Here is a 16,743-nt window from a genome sequence, read left to right on the forward strand (position 1 = left end):
CCCAGAGACAATCAATAAGATATATAAAACTGAACAACTTATTAGATAGTCTCTGCATCCAGCAGTTACCAGCTCCCTCAACTGGTTCTTCCAGACTGTTACCATCTATTGCAGCTGGGGGTCAGGAATTTAGGCACAGGGTTAACTAAAAAACTTTCTCCTCAAAAGGCATCTCAAATACTTTAATATCTCCCCATCTTTATTTCTTTATTCCCCTCAGGGAGAAGGGGTATTATGCAGATGATTTCCTTCCCCCAGACAGGAATCTACTGAACAAGTTAGGTGCTTTCCATAATCTTTATTATACAGGTTTCCCTCATTTTATGTTGGTTCTGTATGTGCAAATTTGCTTTTATGTGATAACCCTTTTTATATGAAAAATTCATTATATGGGAAGTAAATTCACTCTTACGTGATTGGTGTGGTGGAAGCCCACAGTCAGCTGCTTTGTGTGGTGCGTTGTGGGAGTGATGTGCACCAAAATATAGTCTCCCGTATGGATCTGTGCTCCTCTCTCGTTGTCTGCAACACGTGTTTCTATGGTTGCTATCCCATTATGATAGTGCCCTGTGCTTGTGTGTACTGTCTGCTGTTGGTGAGTATAAAATTGTCTCGTGAAACTGATAGAAATGAGTCTGGTGGTCAGTGCAGTTGAGGTCTTGGAATGAATCCCTATTTATTACATTGTATAGTGGGTTCTCTTTATGCAAATTCAAGTTATGCACTATTTTCCAGGAATGCATGTACAGCATAAAGCAAGGAAAACCTGTATTCAGGAAGACAGCAAATATTATAAATCCAAATCAGATTTCCCTCAGTTAATATTATATTCAAGTGGAAGTGAAATACCTTCTAAGCAACATATATGCCATCACCTGCTTACAGTGCCCCTCTGCTGGGGCATAGCATAGGACAGGCAGAGTGATCTTTAAGAATGTAAGAATGAAGAAACACTGATCTGACAATCCCAAAAATACACACAAGCCTATGGCAGAACAGTTTAATCTCCCTGGACAGTCCATCTCTGACTTCAGAGTGGCTGTGCTTAGATGACAAAACTTTAAGAAATAACTTGAACAGGATGTTGCAGGACAAGACACCACCCACAGACTAGATTATGTTGAATATGATCTAAACTGAGACTATATATTCTTATCCCATTACTATAGCTTTTAAAAGTCCTATGTCCCTCAATGGGTTATTTGCTTTGCTTTTCTCTCTCTTACCCACCTTGCCTCTCTTAGCAGTGCCCCTTCTTTTTCCTAAACCTCTTCCTTACCCTTTGTATTCTAATCACTGCTTTCTATTTATCATCTCTGCTTCCTGCAGTCCCTTCACAGCATCTGATGACATAAATTCTCTGCTTACAAAATGCTCATGCTATACATCTCTGCTTTAGTTAGTCTATAAACATGTAAATGTACCCTGCCTTCTGCCTGACTTCAGACTAATAAACCTAACTACCTCCAAATGCACTTTAGTTGTTGTCTGGGTAAACTGAGGCATCTCCCTTTGAAATTTATTTCAGTACTGTTTGTGTGCACATTACAGATACTGGCTTGCTCCCTGTAAACTAGTGTCTTTCTGAGGTGTGAACAAAGACCCTTGTCTGCCTATAGTCTATTGAAGGCAAGGTTCTTTGAGTAGATATGATATCTTTTATTAGACCAAATGAGTAGTTGGAAAAAAGTTCTTGGCAAGCTTTCAGACACAGTCACCCTTCTTCAGGCATAGGGAGTCTGCTGTTCTGAGACTCCAAGGAATGAGAGAAACTAAGAGTGTGGCAGGATGTCAGTGAGAATGTAAATAGGTAGAAATTAAAAAGGTAGAAATTAAAAAGACAAAAGGTAAAGCAGAGAGGGGAGGGGGAAGAAAGTGGGGGGAAAACGCTAAAAGGAGACGTTACAGTGATAGAATACAAGGTAGAAAAGAGGCTGTCAGTGAAAAAGGAAATAGTTGGAGATCAGGAAAACAGGAATGAAAGAAACTCAAAGTGTGAAAGGATGTAGTGAAAATATAAATAGGTAAATAAGGAAAAACAAAAGGTAAAGCAGGGAAGGGAAGGGGAAGAAAGTACAGGAAAAATGGCCAAAGTGAAACACTACAGTGGTAGCTTGTATTAACAAGGTAAGAAAGAGACTCTCAGTGAAGAAGGAAATATTAGGAAATCAGGGATACAAATGACAGAAAAGTAGGGGAGGGGAGGGGAGTGGAGAAAAGATGGGGGAAAAGAAGAATGTAAGAGGTCAGGTCTGGCAGATACCTGGTGAATCAGATATCAGGCAGGTTGTAATGTGTTATAAAAACAATGTCTATATTGAGTCCATGATTTTTTCTATCCAGTAAATTTATGAAGTGAAGTTCGTAAGCTTGTCTATGAAAGGTGTTTTGTAAGTTCCCTTTGAGGATTAGAACTGAGAGATTGGAGAGGGAGTGATTGTCTTGTGAGAAGTGGGCACCCACAGGTAATTGGGTATTCTTGTCTTTGATAGATTTTCAGTGTGCATTCATTCTGGTGTGCAGTTGTTGGTTGGTTTCTCTTACATATTTTCCATCAGAGCATTTGGTGCACTGGGGGAGATATACAGTAGACCCCCGTTTTACGTGTTTTTGACTTTCCGAAGTCTCGCGTTTATTCAAATTAATATTAACACCCAAGCAGAAAAATACACCCCAAGACACGCCTTGAGAGATGAGCAGGCTGAGTCAGAGTTATGTGCAGCTTAGGTTCCCAAGTAGGATTGTGGAGGCTCGCTCAGTCTCCATGTCACCATTGTGGCAGCAGCATCTCCTCTTAACGCTCTCAGTTAAGAGCTCTCTTAACCCCTTACACTTCATTCAGTAGCTGATGTATTCAAACTTTTGGATGGTTACCTAGCCTTCTTTGATGAAAATGACCCCAATCGTGAAAGAAGTGCTAAGGTTGCCAGGCTGATGAAGGAAGCCAATGCCTGCTACATGGATCTTTACAGGAAGAAGCGGCACTATCTTGACTCAATCAATTGACTTTCAGCCCTCTACTTCTGAGGGAGAACCCAAAAAATAATTTTTTGTAACATAATAAATAAAGTATTGTTTGAAAAAGGTTTTATTTTGGTACCTTTTGTGTCATAAATGATAGGTCTAAGGAACGGAACCCCTCACTTTTCTATTATTTTCTATAGGAAAATTCACCTCAAGTCACGTGAATTCGACATATGCAATGTTTTTCAGGAATGCAATATACACGTAAGTCGGGGTTCTACTGTACAACATTTCTGGAGATGCAGGTATGATGATTGTTGATTTTTTAGTGGAAATAAATCAAAGACTGCTGGGTTTCGGTCTAAATGATTAAGATGTCATGTATGTATTTCAGGTATAGTAAGGGTTTGATGGTGCAGTTCTTGAGGAAGTCTTCTTCTAGGTGGGCCATAAAAAGGTTGGAAGATTGTGGGGCCATTTTGGTGCCCATAGCTGTGCTCATAGTCTGGAGGAAGTGTTGGTTGTTGAAGCTGAAGTTGTTGTGTGTGAGAATGAAATTCAGTGATGTCCTGGGGTGTGTACACTGAGTTGTAATCTTGTTCCTGTAGATATTTGAGGCAGGCTTGGATGCCATTCTTGTGTGGGATGTTGGTGTATAGGCTAGTGACAACCATGATGGTTAGCAGGGCATTGCTGGGAAGGTGGTCTATGTTTTTGAGTTTTCGCGGGAAGTCAGTTGTGTCTTGGATGAAAATCAGTCTTTGGGTGACAATCAGTTTTAAGATGGATTTGATGAAACCTTATATTTCTTCTGTTAGGGTTCCATGGTTTGAAATGATAGGTTTGCCAGGGTTTTCTTCTTTGTGGATAGCCTGTTGAAAACATTCTTGGCCCTTGGTTTAGCAATCAACTGACTGCCCATTTTAAGTAAGGTTTTAAAAAATACATTCATACTAAACACCATGCTTCCCACAAACTTAAAAATTATAAAACTGAATATAGCTTACCACTACCTGTAAACAGAGACCAGACACAACAGTAGTAACTTGAAGTTGGAAATATATTTGTGTATGGTAAGTAAGATCCCTCCAGAATTAAGCACTGAAAATATGTTCATCTGTGACACTTTGATACTGATTTTTTCAATTAAAATAAGATGTATAGTTAACCCTTGCCATTTGCAGGGGATATGTTCTTGTATCCCCCACAAATGGCAAAATCCGCAAATAAGGTGTTGAATTCATGAACGCAGACTGTGTTCATGAATTCATGTGCCCCCAGCGGCTAGGGGGAAGGGGCCCAGTTCTGGCAGCAATGGTAGGAGCCTGGTGGCGGTGGCAGGAGCCCGGCAGTGGTGGCGGAAGCCTGGTGGCAGCAAGCGCAGAGCTCCCGAGGAGCTCCGGTAAATGTATAAAGCATACTTATAATGTTGGTTTGGCATTCGCGAATATTTGAAACTGCAAATGCTGAACCCACGAATAACGAGGGTTTCCTGTATATGAATATTCAAATGTTCTTAAATTGAAACAGCTCCATCAGAAGAAACTGAGAGTGTGTGGCATGGTGACTGGGACACTCTCCTGTAAGAAAGGAGTAGGTTCAATTCCCCTTAGGCAGACAGTAGGTCTAAACCCAAGCTTCACACATCATGGGTAGATGGACCACCAGTGTGTCCTCCTGCTGCATATTAAGAGAAAGGGTTAGCTTAGACACCTAAGTCCAGGAAAATGTCAGCGGCTGTGAACCCAAGTGGATGGAACACCTCCTACAGCCCAATGGTAATAAGAAGACTCTTTTAGGAGAGTAGCTTGGGTCATCCCCTCTACTTGGCATATCCTTTTAGCTAGTTAAGGCAGTTCACTTTTCAACATTAGTCCCATTCTTAGCCATTCAGTATGCCTTATATAAAAAGGTTCTAAGCTATGAATTTGGGGATGCAGATTATATTAGACAGGTAAGTAACGAAAAATAGACATTGCACTGATACACTCTGCAAACCCAAATCCTTTTGCAAATCTGGCTTTCACTCAGATTTAACACAAGAACTACTGTTGAATCACTGCCCGATCTGAACCTCAGGGTTAACAGTAAAGCCCTTCTGTTCATTCAGTTTTCTGCCAAAAGCATATCTGTATCTAAATACTTACACTTCTGTTTGAGGGTTGTTAGATTAAAAGAAAAATACACCACAAAAAGAAACTATGAGACACCTTAAGATATAGATAAACATCTACTGAGTTTTTCAAAAGCTTGGAGACGGGTGCCTAGCTTCCATTACTACAATAAGAATAAAGTGCTTATACACTTTTGAAAATCCTACTGGAAGCCTACTTGCATTGTTAGATGTCTAAACCTGGATCCAAGCATTTGTATTTGGTTGCAAAGAGCCAAACAACTTGTATGTGTGCACCTGAGAAAATACAAAGTAAAAACATGAAATAAGAATTCTTAGGTTAGTATTTAAAACTTATTTAGTTTCTGAAATGTTTGGTAGATATTAAATATTTGGGAGAATATGATATATCTCAAAGATATATTTTAAAACCTATAAAAGTTGAGTATTTTAAAATATTATTTTAATTTGGCTTTGTGTAGGTTTCTTCTTTGGAAAGCTCCACTTGCTTGCTTTGGAGATGTGCTAGTTCATTTTTCTAACAAAAAGACTGACAGAAACCTATGTGGACCTTTAAATCTCTCCTGAAGTTCAAAATACTTCCCTATTTCATCCTCCTCTCCTTATGTAAATTAAAGGTTAAGCTGAATCTATTTCTGCAACAGGATTATCTTAACCTCTACCACAAGTTAAGATAACGCAAATGTGCATATTGCTTCCCACGATATAAACTCTTTTTTTAATGAGTAAGCAGTTAACTACATAGCTGTTTTGCTTTGTTTTGTTTTAACTAGCACCATAAAATCAGGAAGGCTTACAGTGTTCATGAGCAGAGAACAAGGATTACTCTGTGTGTATCTGACAGAGGAAGAAAAGGATTATAGGCAGATTAAATGTAGTAATTTACTAGAGAATAATCATGTTGTATGCAACCGTTATATAATAAAAATATCAACAAAGAGATTCAGGATTTCACTGCATTAGTACTGCAGAAGAATGCTGAATTTGGAAGCATGGGTTGTTATATAGGAGGTCGGATTTATCAGTTCCCTCCATTTTACCCCTCCCTCCCCCAAATTACATTTGATAAAATTTACTTTTTGAAGCTTGATATGTTTCCCTAGACGCTGGCTAAAATAAATTGAAATGAGGTTACTGACTGCCCACATCCAGATCTGTCTAGTATTTAGTCCTGAAAGAAAGGGTACCACAAATAAAACAGTACTTTACAAGCAAAATCCCTTTCTCTCTCTCTCTCGCACACACACGTGCACACGCACACAGAAGGACCAAGACACCACCTCTGAATAACCAAGAGCATGATCTGGTCATGACTCATGAGCCATATACATGGGTGACTAGCAGAACGGGGACTTAAACACAGCTATGCCACAGCCCAGGTGATGGCCCTAACCACTGTCTTCTAGAGTCAGTCTCATCAGTGAGAGTTTAATTAATTATACAAAATGGTTCAACCCAGCGGGGAGACTGAGAGATATCCATCCCATAATAGCCTATCGTGTATGCAGTACCAAATCAAAATGAAGGCATTACCACAGGCTTTTATTCAACCCACACTCTGACCTCAGCTTTGAATCTACATGTTTTTAAGAAGTCTTTTGGTACAGGAATTAAATTTATATTTAGCTTCTATATTGCAATCAATTCAGTGTAAAAATGTAATTCAAGATCCACTCCCACATTTTAAAGCAATTTACTATTCAAATTCTACCTCTGTAATGTGTGTATGTGCGCACACATAGACGCGCATGTATTTTACAACAAGAAAGCAAGTGACACAAACTGAGTAGTGACTGTTTAACAGGGACGGAGGAAGATAAAAAACACAGGTTAAAACAGAGCCTGTAATTAATTCTTTTTGGAACGGGAGGGAAAAAGAGTGCTGCAAACAGTTCTGCCTCCTCCAAATTTAAGCCCTTTTTAAAAAAACAAAACAGTATGTGAATATATAGATAAAGGGCCAAGTTCTGCCACTTGATCCTATAAAACTGACTGCAATAGTTTTGTACTGCATGTATCAGAGCTGCATTTGGCCTCCCATGTTGCAACAGAAATCATGGGAGTCTCAACTGTAATACCTATACTGTCCCAATAAGGTGCCAGGTTGCATTTCCTGGGTATGTTGGGTCTACTACCCTGCAAGCCAGCAGCAGTATAGCTGCGTTGGCATACACATCTCAACAGCTCTGCCTCTCAGCAGACATAACTGGTGTCCACACAGCATTGCTCCAAGGTGGCTTCACTGTTTCCAATTGAGAGGCAGTTTCCACCTGGACAAAAATCAAGATATTTTAAATTTCTTCTGGAGGTTGGAACAGTTTTTTTCCCCCCAAGACAAGACTGTCCTGGCCAAACCAGGGCAAGTGGTAACCATGGCTTCCTGTTACTTATCCTGCTGCATTGAGTTCATATGTCATATACAAACAAACTTCACAAGAAACCATCTCTGAGCATACAGTAGCATCAGAACAGATGTGAACTGAAATACCCAATTTACTTCATTAGGTATTTGATCGAAAGCCCTGTTACATTTATTTAAAACATCAACAGAACTGAATGCAGGCCTCCTCTATACTGGTTTGAACCCTGGTTAATAGTTAAAGACTTATTTGTCACATTGTATGCTGGCCACAGGCAGGGCAATGATACTTAGGCTGCTTACAGATGTGGAAAAAATGGTGCTTTACTCTCAGTTTGGAGTGCCTTTACAGCAAGTGCAGTGCATGCCCAGAAAAGGCATTACATTAGTTTGACCCAGCTCACTCAATGTCTGTATAGATTGGGTGCTTCAGTGAGGCTTTCTGGCAATTTTAGCTAATAGCTGATCGAATCAGCTTTAGATAAAAGTGTCAGAAAGCCCCACTGATGTGCCCTATCTATACAGATGCTGGGGAGCTGGGTCAAACTACCACACTTCTTCCAGTAAAGTGCTGTTTTCTTTTTTCATTTCTGTCAGCGGCCTCAAAGCTTCATTTATTCAAAGAGGCATAAGTTTCCTCAGGCATCAGTGTAACAGGACTCAGGGGATCCCCTTACTTCAAGGGAGAAGCAGCCACAGGGAAGTACCCAGGGGAGGGAAGGTTGTTCATTATGGGCTGCAGAGGAGAACCCAGCACAGACCCACAGGTTACGAGGATCTATTGCAGGGCTAGTGGCTCAACAATAGGGCTAGGCACAGAAGTTACACATAAACTGGTTTAAGTCATCAGCAACTAGTTTAAACCTGTAACAGAACAGAAGCTCAGTGCACACAAACCAGTTTCAAAATGGCTGAAACTGGTTTAGATGAACATGATTGAATGTAGTATTAGACTTAACTGATTTAGGTCAAACTGGTCTATGGGACTACTGTTGCAGACCCCTTCCAGGTTTAAGTTAAATCACAGTCCTTCAGCATCCCAGAATGCTTTCCAGCCCTGGGCTGGGCTGTGCTGTCTGCTCAACCACAGAAGGTTTGTGGGTGGTGGGGGAGGCAGGAACTGCCTCCCCTCCCCCCATCCCGGCAAACCCCAGCTTGTGTCTGGGGCCAGGGAAGGGGCTTAAACTTCCTTTCCCCTGAGTACAGAGCTGCCTTGCTCAGCTAAAAACTTACTACTGGCTGCATCTGTGGACTACAATTCCCAGAGGCACCTGGAAGCAGAACAGATAAGCAACCCTGTAGAGTCCTGTTGTTGTAATTCTGGACAGCAAATCCCACAGACCTTGGGGGCAGCAGGAAAAAAAAAGTGAACACACAGCCTATGCTGACTATGTGCCAGAGAGCCGTGTCCTAGTGCCCCCAGGCTTTTGGCCTGAGCCACTGCAGGTATGTAGCTGCATTTCCTGAATCAAAAGTGAATGTGTATCCAGTTGTTTCTCAGTTTAATATCTGCAGCTTAGACTAAACTGCAAAGACTGAATCAAATTAGCCTTGTGGCTTTTGACTGTCTGTACTTAGCCTAGGATGGTAGGGCAGAGCCCTGCTTGGGCAGCAAGGGCACTGCTAGAGAGTAGCAGCACTACATTGCCCTGGAGACAAGTGGAAACCCCTGACTGGAAGGGGTGGAGCTTGTAAAGCCTCATAAATCCAGTCCCTGAGACCAGGCAGGCAGTCTGGCTCTGCAGGTGGCCAGAAGGTAACATTCAGGCTATTTCAAAACAATGTGAACCAAAGGAAAGCAACCCTCCAAGTGCCCTGACAGTATTTTTTCTTTAACCCAAGGGAAATCCAGTCCCAAAGATCCAACTGATCTCAACTGTGGTCAATATGGCAGGCTTAAAACTGTATTATAATGTGGGGTTCACCACTTCCAGATTCAAACCAAAACAACACTTATATTTTAATAAAAATAAAAATGATATACCTAGTATAAACAGGACTGAAACTGCTAACACAACAACACACCCTACAGAGTTAGATTAATATGAACTAAATAAAAAAGTCATTACAACAAGACTTTGAAGTTGGTTTACAATTTGTTTCATCTGATCCAGTTTTAAAAAGGCCAGGTCAATGATCAAATGAACAAGATAAACCTCTAAACCAACTCACCTTGTGCCTCCGGCCAAATCCAGACCATGAGTTTCCAGGTGGGCTAGACCTGGCCCAGACCAGAGAGCAATGGTGGCAGTAGCCACCATGGCAGCAGTGGGGCAAGCAGCTACAGGCCAGGCAGCTAGACTTGTGCTGTGGCACAAGTGGTAGCAAGTAAAGGGGTGGTGGGGCAAGTGAGACAGACCTCACTCTTCCTCCTAACATTGATGGCCACATCAACCAGAGGCCCAGACCCTGGGATTCAGCATTAAGCCGTGCCCACTGCTGGCCATACGCTCAAGTTCCCTGGCTCTCTAGTAGCTCTGCAGCCCGGATGGATGAGCTCCACAGGGTGGATGCTAGATACCCCTGCTCAAAGCCATCCTCAAAACAGAAACTCCGAGCAAAGATCCAAATTCACTTGTATCCCTTGCAAGGGTTTCACTCTATTGCATGATTGAAAACACACCCCTAAGCTTCCCTGCTTAATTTGGCTGATCTATGGCTTCCCCAAGGAACATCTTCCACTGAACTCAATACTTCCCCTATGTATTCACTTTCATCTTACATGAAGCTAACCAGGCTAACATGCCAAGGTATTCAAGTAGAAATTACCATGAATTGAACCCAAGTTTTAGGTCCTAAGCCAGAGGTAGCTCAAGAGAAAACCCTAAACACACTAGTGCTGCACTTCAAGTATTTGTGAACAAAAGAAAAGGGTTAGGGAAGCAGAGAGAAATTCCATTTGAAGGCCAACTATTCCAAATTTTGGAGAATACTTTAGGTAGTCTTTACAGCTAACTGCTTTTTTGACAGAAAAGTCTGTTAATACTTTCCTGATTACTGAAAGGTGAATGCATTTTTGAAGGAAAGGATTTTGCCCACTCTGAGTGTTACTAACAAATTTTAAGTCAACTTCTGTCAAGGCACCTCTTAAAATTGACTTAAATTGGCAGAGAATAAGTTTTATAGCTTATATAATGTTATATATGAAGTTTCCTCCCCTAATTTGACATTTCCAAAAATAAATTCAGGCAGCCAGCATTAAAAATTGGTATCATAACTGCAGAATTATTTGGTTGTTCAGTATCTTTAAATTCTGCTGCTGGTTTTGAATCAGAGATATCTAAACTTCACTTTATGGTTACTTTTAATCAAAAGTCTTATTGAGCTCTTTATATAGGGGATTGCCACTTTTATTCACTTCTTTTTCACTATGCCTAACTTGCATTTTTCCCCTTGCTAAATATAAAACTTGCATACACAATGACTTTCAGGGTTCTCTGCTATTCAGAAAACCAAAGATAATGTTTGACTCATCCAGCATTAGTTTTCTATTATTTAAGTGCCCATTAAGGCCCTTGAACCATTTTTGGTATAACCATTTTTAAATACCATATAGACCAGAACAGCCTATACCATCTAAGAAAGATTATTTTCCTCTCTTCCCCAGTTTTGATACATACTATATAGAAGTGAAAAATCCTCCTTGAAAAAAAAATCCTTAAATAAAGTTAAAGCATTGGGTTTCTCTCCCAGATCCCATTATGGAGGAGATGGGGGTGGAGTTTGTGTTCCCATATGTGTTCCCACTCTTCACTTTGGTGATACCTAGGAATGCTCAAAATGTTTTCTATGAAAATATCTTCCTGTCAGTAATATGTGCTTCAGTGTTACAGGGCTTTTTAGAATTGCTCTCCAAATGCTTTTTCCCTCCTCATCTTTCTTTGCCAAAAATCTAAATTATTGGAATTGAATGTTTTGACTTTCCATTCCAATTCAAAATGAAACCTAATTTTGAAACAAGTTTTCTGTTGGCTCAGTTCCATTCCTCCAGCGCAAATGTACAGCTTCTCATAGCTAAATTGCCACAGCACTGCCCTTGCACAAAACTATGTTCATGAATAGGAGGTGCAATGCCCTTTCAGTTCCCCACAGAGTACTTACTCCACCAACGAAGCTTGCATCTCCTTGGGTGGCAAGTTGCTCCAAATGGAAGATGTGGAAGTAACATAGCCTGAGATGTATGAAGCACACCCTCTTCAAGGTATTGGGTTAAGCTCTCAGCAGTCTCAGACAAGTGGGCACCTATACATGTGATGGACCTCTGCTCCGATATGTGATAATTAGCACATCAGAGCAGACTCGATTAATCAAGTCTGATGCAAGTCTGCTGGAGCATGCTAATTCGAGTGCTCCAGCAGCCTCTGTGTCATGTGTATTCAGTGTCCCCACATTTGAAAATGTTCAAAACATTTGTGAAGAAAACAAAAGGGATAGGGCACAGGGAGAAATTCCATTTTAAGGCCAACTATTCCAAATTTTGGAGGATGCTTTACATTGTCTTTACAGCAAACTGCTTTTTTGACAGAAAAATCTGTTAACACTTTCCTGATTACTGAAAAACAGGATGCTGAATACATATGACACTGCAGACAATTTAATTAGTGCCCCTCCTCCCCTTCCATACACGCATGTATAGATACCCAAAGTTACTGTTTCATTTACACTGTTTCATTTACACTTGGATTGTGTTTTTGTGCCTTTGCCAACTCCACCTTTATCTATCCCCATACAGCCTGACAAACTGTCTAACCAAACTTGGCTCTATACTTTTCAGCAGCCCATGTTCTATTTTCTTAATCTGTAATTTAGTCAGGGCATGCAATTTTGTAAACTTTTTTTTTTTAACATTTACTTTTTTGAGGGCACAGTCCTCCAGGAATGAAATTCTTGTTTCACCTCTGAGTTGCTTTTCCTGTAATATTTAGGAAAGACTCTGGGTATGGACAAATGTATGTTTGTAACAGCTTCTAAAGCGGGGAAGGAGATGTTGCTCAGGAATATGCAGCAGCTACTATATCTGCATGGGAATATAGTAATACATATTAGATAAATCACCCTAGCTTTGACTCCGGATAACTAGCCTAACTCTGACCGTATCTTCTTTCGACTCGTACAGGAAACCAGCTTTTGGCATCCAGGGTAAAATCTCCCTCCCCACTTGAAACTGTTCCAGTTGTATTTTTGTCTATACCCTTTCTCTGTGCCTCCTCAGAGGCTGGAGGTAATTACTAATTGTCTCAAACATCAGGAATCTGGAACACAAACATGTTCTCCAAATCCAAGACTTGTGGATGAACAAGTGTTTCTGATTTGACAATCGTATTATCTGAATAGGGTTATTTGGGGGGGGGTGTTAAACATATCTGAATGTTTAACATATCCGACAAGATGCTTGAATCAGTGTTAGCATAAGCAGCAACAATAAGCAAAAAGAATTATCGACTTTTGCACACCCAGGACATTTTTAGAAGTGACAGTAGAAGCATCCTCTTCCTGGCCTGTTGAGCTCATTCAATAGGAGATTAAAATATTCCTTTATTTTCAGGATTTATAAATCCAGTCTTGCTAGTTCTCAAGATTTTCTTGTAAATCTCAAGATAAACACCTTTTAATCTTAAAGCCTCAGCTGCTGAAAGACGTATTTCAGTTAAAAAAAACCAAAACAACACATCTATCCTTTTGGTTGGGAGGAAAAGCAAGCATGTGCGATATTTGCATTTACAACTATCACATGGCAAAAAAGTGATGTGAAGTCAAAAGATGAACATTAGCCTTTGAGACTCTCTCTCATACATATTTCTAGACCATAGGAATAAAAATATTAGCCTAAAACTAAGACTGTTTTCTCCTCCTACTCTGCTTCCTGATGAAGCCATAGACAGAACCACAATGGTGCTATGCAGAGCTATGCTTTTATTTTGTCCAAGTATATCTGTTCCTGCCACATTTAAAGATAGCAGCAGCTACTATGACTACTGATTTAGATAAAGAATGGCAGCACACAAGGTATCATAATATATTTCAAGAGCAGGAGTAAAAACAAAAGACTCATTCAATAATGGCTATGTATTTCCATTCCGACACAATTTTCTACTGGCCTGATTAAGTAGTATCACCACCAGTATTTTTTTTTTTAAATCAATGCACTTTAATACTTATCTAATTGAGGCAGGCCCTCAGGAGAAAAAGCAAATTACAGAGGAAGTAAAATCCCTCCCAAGCAACAAGTACGTAATTTTTCAGTAGTATTATGTGGATGCCTGTATGATCTGACAGTGACCTGATAAGAAGCCTGTAATTTGATTAATCCTATGCAACTGCTGGTGTTTAAATTAAACATGATTTGGCATACATCTCTAAGAGCAGCAGCTTCCATTTTATGCAAAAAGAAAGAAACAAGCAAAAACACCTGGTGTGCTTCCCTTGAACTAAATCAACTCCTCCTGAACATTTTGATTAAAAAATGTTTTCCAGTATGAGCATTCTTAAGACAACAACCTGAAAACTGTACTATTTGCAATACTTACAAAACCATTCCCATCTTCATCAAGAAATGGATATGCCTGTAGCAATGCATTGACAACAATGTTATACTGCTGACTGTTTGGATATCTGTTTGAACAAAATGAAGAGCATATATGAATTGTTTGCATTTTTGGCACTTTGTCTTCAATCTGAAATACATAATTTAGATATGGTCAACTGATGCAGTATTTCTGACATATTTTATATTAAATTGCATTAAAGGAAAGGTTATCCTAAAAGTATTGCATGGGGAGAACCTTTATAATTTAAGCCAAAGTCCACTAAAGCCAAGAGTCTTATCATTCACTTCAAAAAGCTTGGAATCAACATTTTTTATCATTTAAATCTCACATAGCAAATGGCTTAGAATCGTCTGAAAAAGTTCATTTCACAGTCTGTTGACAACTCCAAAAAGAGTAAATCCAAAACAGCTGTACTTACAGTGATCCTTCCAGGTATTTTGTCATGTCTGCCTGTAAAAATTCAATAATTCTTATTCTCATGCTGTGGTCAGGGCACTTTCTTTCTGCTAATATACATTTGACATCATAAGGGAACCCAGGCAAAATGTATGAATTTGTCCACTGCAGTGTCTTATATCTTGCAAAAACAGGCTTCATATTTTTTCTAGAGAAAGAAAGAGACAGAGAGAGAGAGATGAAATTAGCCAAAGTTTATCAGATTCTAAAATAGTTACATTTTTCCCATGTTGGAAATAGTGGGGGGGAAGAGAAGGGAGGAAGCACACCACAAACCACATACTTTTATACAAAAGAAATCTATGACCGTATTGGTTAGAAGTCATTAGTCTTTTGGACTTAATCAGGTGACTTATTTTTCCTGTCTCAGTCTCTATAGTAGAAAAATAAAGCTGCATTTACAGCATGCAATAAAATCTTTGAAGATGTTAGAACACTTGCATGTTAAATCAAGTGCTAGGAAAGGACTGCCATACATGTGATCAGTAACCAAATGTGCACAGAGTATGTGCACATTTTATGCCAGAACCTATGTGGAGACTTGTTTTTAACAATCAATGTTTCACTACAATCAGGAAGCGTGAATAATACTATGTTTATGAAAAATATCAAGATGCAAAAACAAACAAATGTCTCAGAACTGCAAGAGGCAGTCTTAGTTTTAAAGATGCTAGGAGCCCTGCAAGTTCAATGGCTCTCATGAAACACTGAATGAATTTCAACCGGCATCTTGTGAGAGTGTATTGGGAGTTATGGAAATTTCCTTTTAAAATAAGATTAGCACAAGCCGCGACTGAAATTTCCTTTTAAAATAAGATTAGCACAAACCATGACTGAATTAACAATGACAATTATTAGGCAATTATTTAAGGAAGGTGAGAGAGAGAGACTAAACCAGTGGTTCTCAACCTTCTTAGACTCAAGATGCCCCTCAGAAGACGTCAGCTCTTAGTTTGCCCTCCATTTTTGACTACAGAAAAATAATAGAGGAATTCTTCTGTTGCAAAGAAAGATTACAGGTCAAAATGTTGTGACACTAAGGATTCCTATTTGAAATTTCTGGGTTTATCTTGTGAATCATGTTTACACACCTAACAGTATTAACATTGTGTAGCACCACGTAGCACCCTTGGAAGAATCACTGGACTAGACTGAGGTCTAACACAAAATATACATCTTTTCATGTCTCAAGTTCTCTCCACAAGAGCCATTAAGCCACAGGTCTACTGGCATTTCTATATCAACTAGAAGCATTGAAGAACCAACCAAACAAAAAAGAGTCACACCTAACCAATGTAGCTATGCCAGTAAAACCCCCACTGTAGAAGGTAACAGCTTTTGCTAGCTAAGCATTCATGCAGAGGGATGGTGAAGTGGTGAAGCTATTATGGCAGGAAAAAACTCCTTTCTATGTACTTCTCTAGGTTACAAAGCTCTGCAGGGCCTGCTGACTGGCTACTGAGGATAGCAAGCTTCCCATTTAAGTCCACCTTTGGCATCAGACTGTAAACCAGCCAACAATTCTGCCTGAAAGTCTGTTGTGGTGAGCCTCCCTGGACGTTGCGGTTTTCTGAATTCCAGTTTGCTCAGCTCTGCTAATACGCTCAGGCTTTGTGAACTCTGTTCAGCTTTGGCAACCTATGACATAGACTATGCCTCTGTAATTCCCCTGCCTGTAGCCTTCTCCTGTGTCCTAGCCACCAGTTCAAACTTTCTATGCTCTGGTCCTTAGCCTGTATCTCCATTGGATCCAACCCTAGCTGTCACCTTCAAAAGCCTCTGTGCTCTCTGAACCAGTTTCTATAAGGCTGTGTGTCGACGAAATGAGAGGCATGTGCGCACAACACTTTAAAGTGGGTTAAATGCTTCTGCAGCGCTTTAATGGTGTTACTGTTTGCATGCTTCGGCAGCGTATTGCGCAGTAATTCCAGTCACTGTAGCAAACTTGGCAGTGTAATGCACCTTAAATGACTGAGGAGTTTTAGTTTGCTGCCCTACAGCCGTGGAGCAAACCACCAGGCTCCATGCAGCTCAGGGCTCTGCAGGAAGCTCATGGAGGCAGCCTGGCCGCAGCCTGGATAAACAGGCTCCACCCAAGATCTTTTTATTTCCCCCACATCACCCCAAGAGCCTGCCTGCATGCCTAAGCTGCTCAGGGGCCTGGTGCTTCCCTCCATGGCTGTTGTGCCCCCGAGGACTGCCTGAGCTGGGTGCCTGCAGGCAGGTGTTGCCTGTGGGGGCTGCCGCTGCCACCGAGGGAAGCATCAGTCCCCAACCCCCAG

At 40.4% G+C, this 16,743-nt stretch overlaps 1 protein-coding gene across 1 annotated transcript in view; it reads right to left on the reverse strand.

Moving 5' to 3' along the window:
- SAMD3 (sterile alpha motif domain containing 3) overlaps positions 1–16,743 on the reverse strand; it is a 67,598-nt gene that overhangs the window by 37,457 nt on the left and 13,398 nt on the right. The window contains exons 5-6 of the mRNA XM_025210631.1: positions 14,424–14,609; positions 13,985–14,069 (exon numbers count right to left, since the gene is read on the reverse strand). Coding sequence (XP_025066416.1) covers positions 13,985–14,069; positions 14,424–14,609 — 271 coding nt within the window. The remainder of the gene's footprint in view (positions 1–13,984; positions 14,070–14,423; positions 14,610–16,743) is intronic.

Source organism: Alligator sinensis, unplaced genomic scaffold (genome assembly GCF_000455745.1).
Source record: "Alligator sinensis unplaced genomic scaffold, ASM45574v1 scaffold889_1, whole genome shotgun sequence".
Classification (NCBI taxonomy): domain Eukaryota; kingdom Metazoa; phylum Chordata; order Crocodylia; family Alligatoridae; genus Alligator; species Alligator sinensis.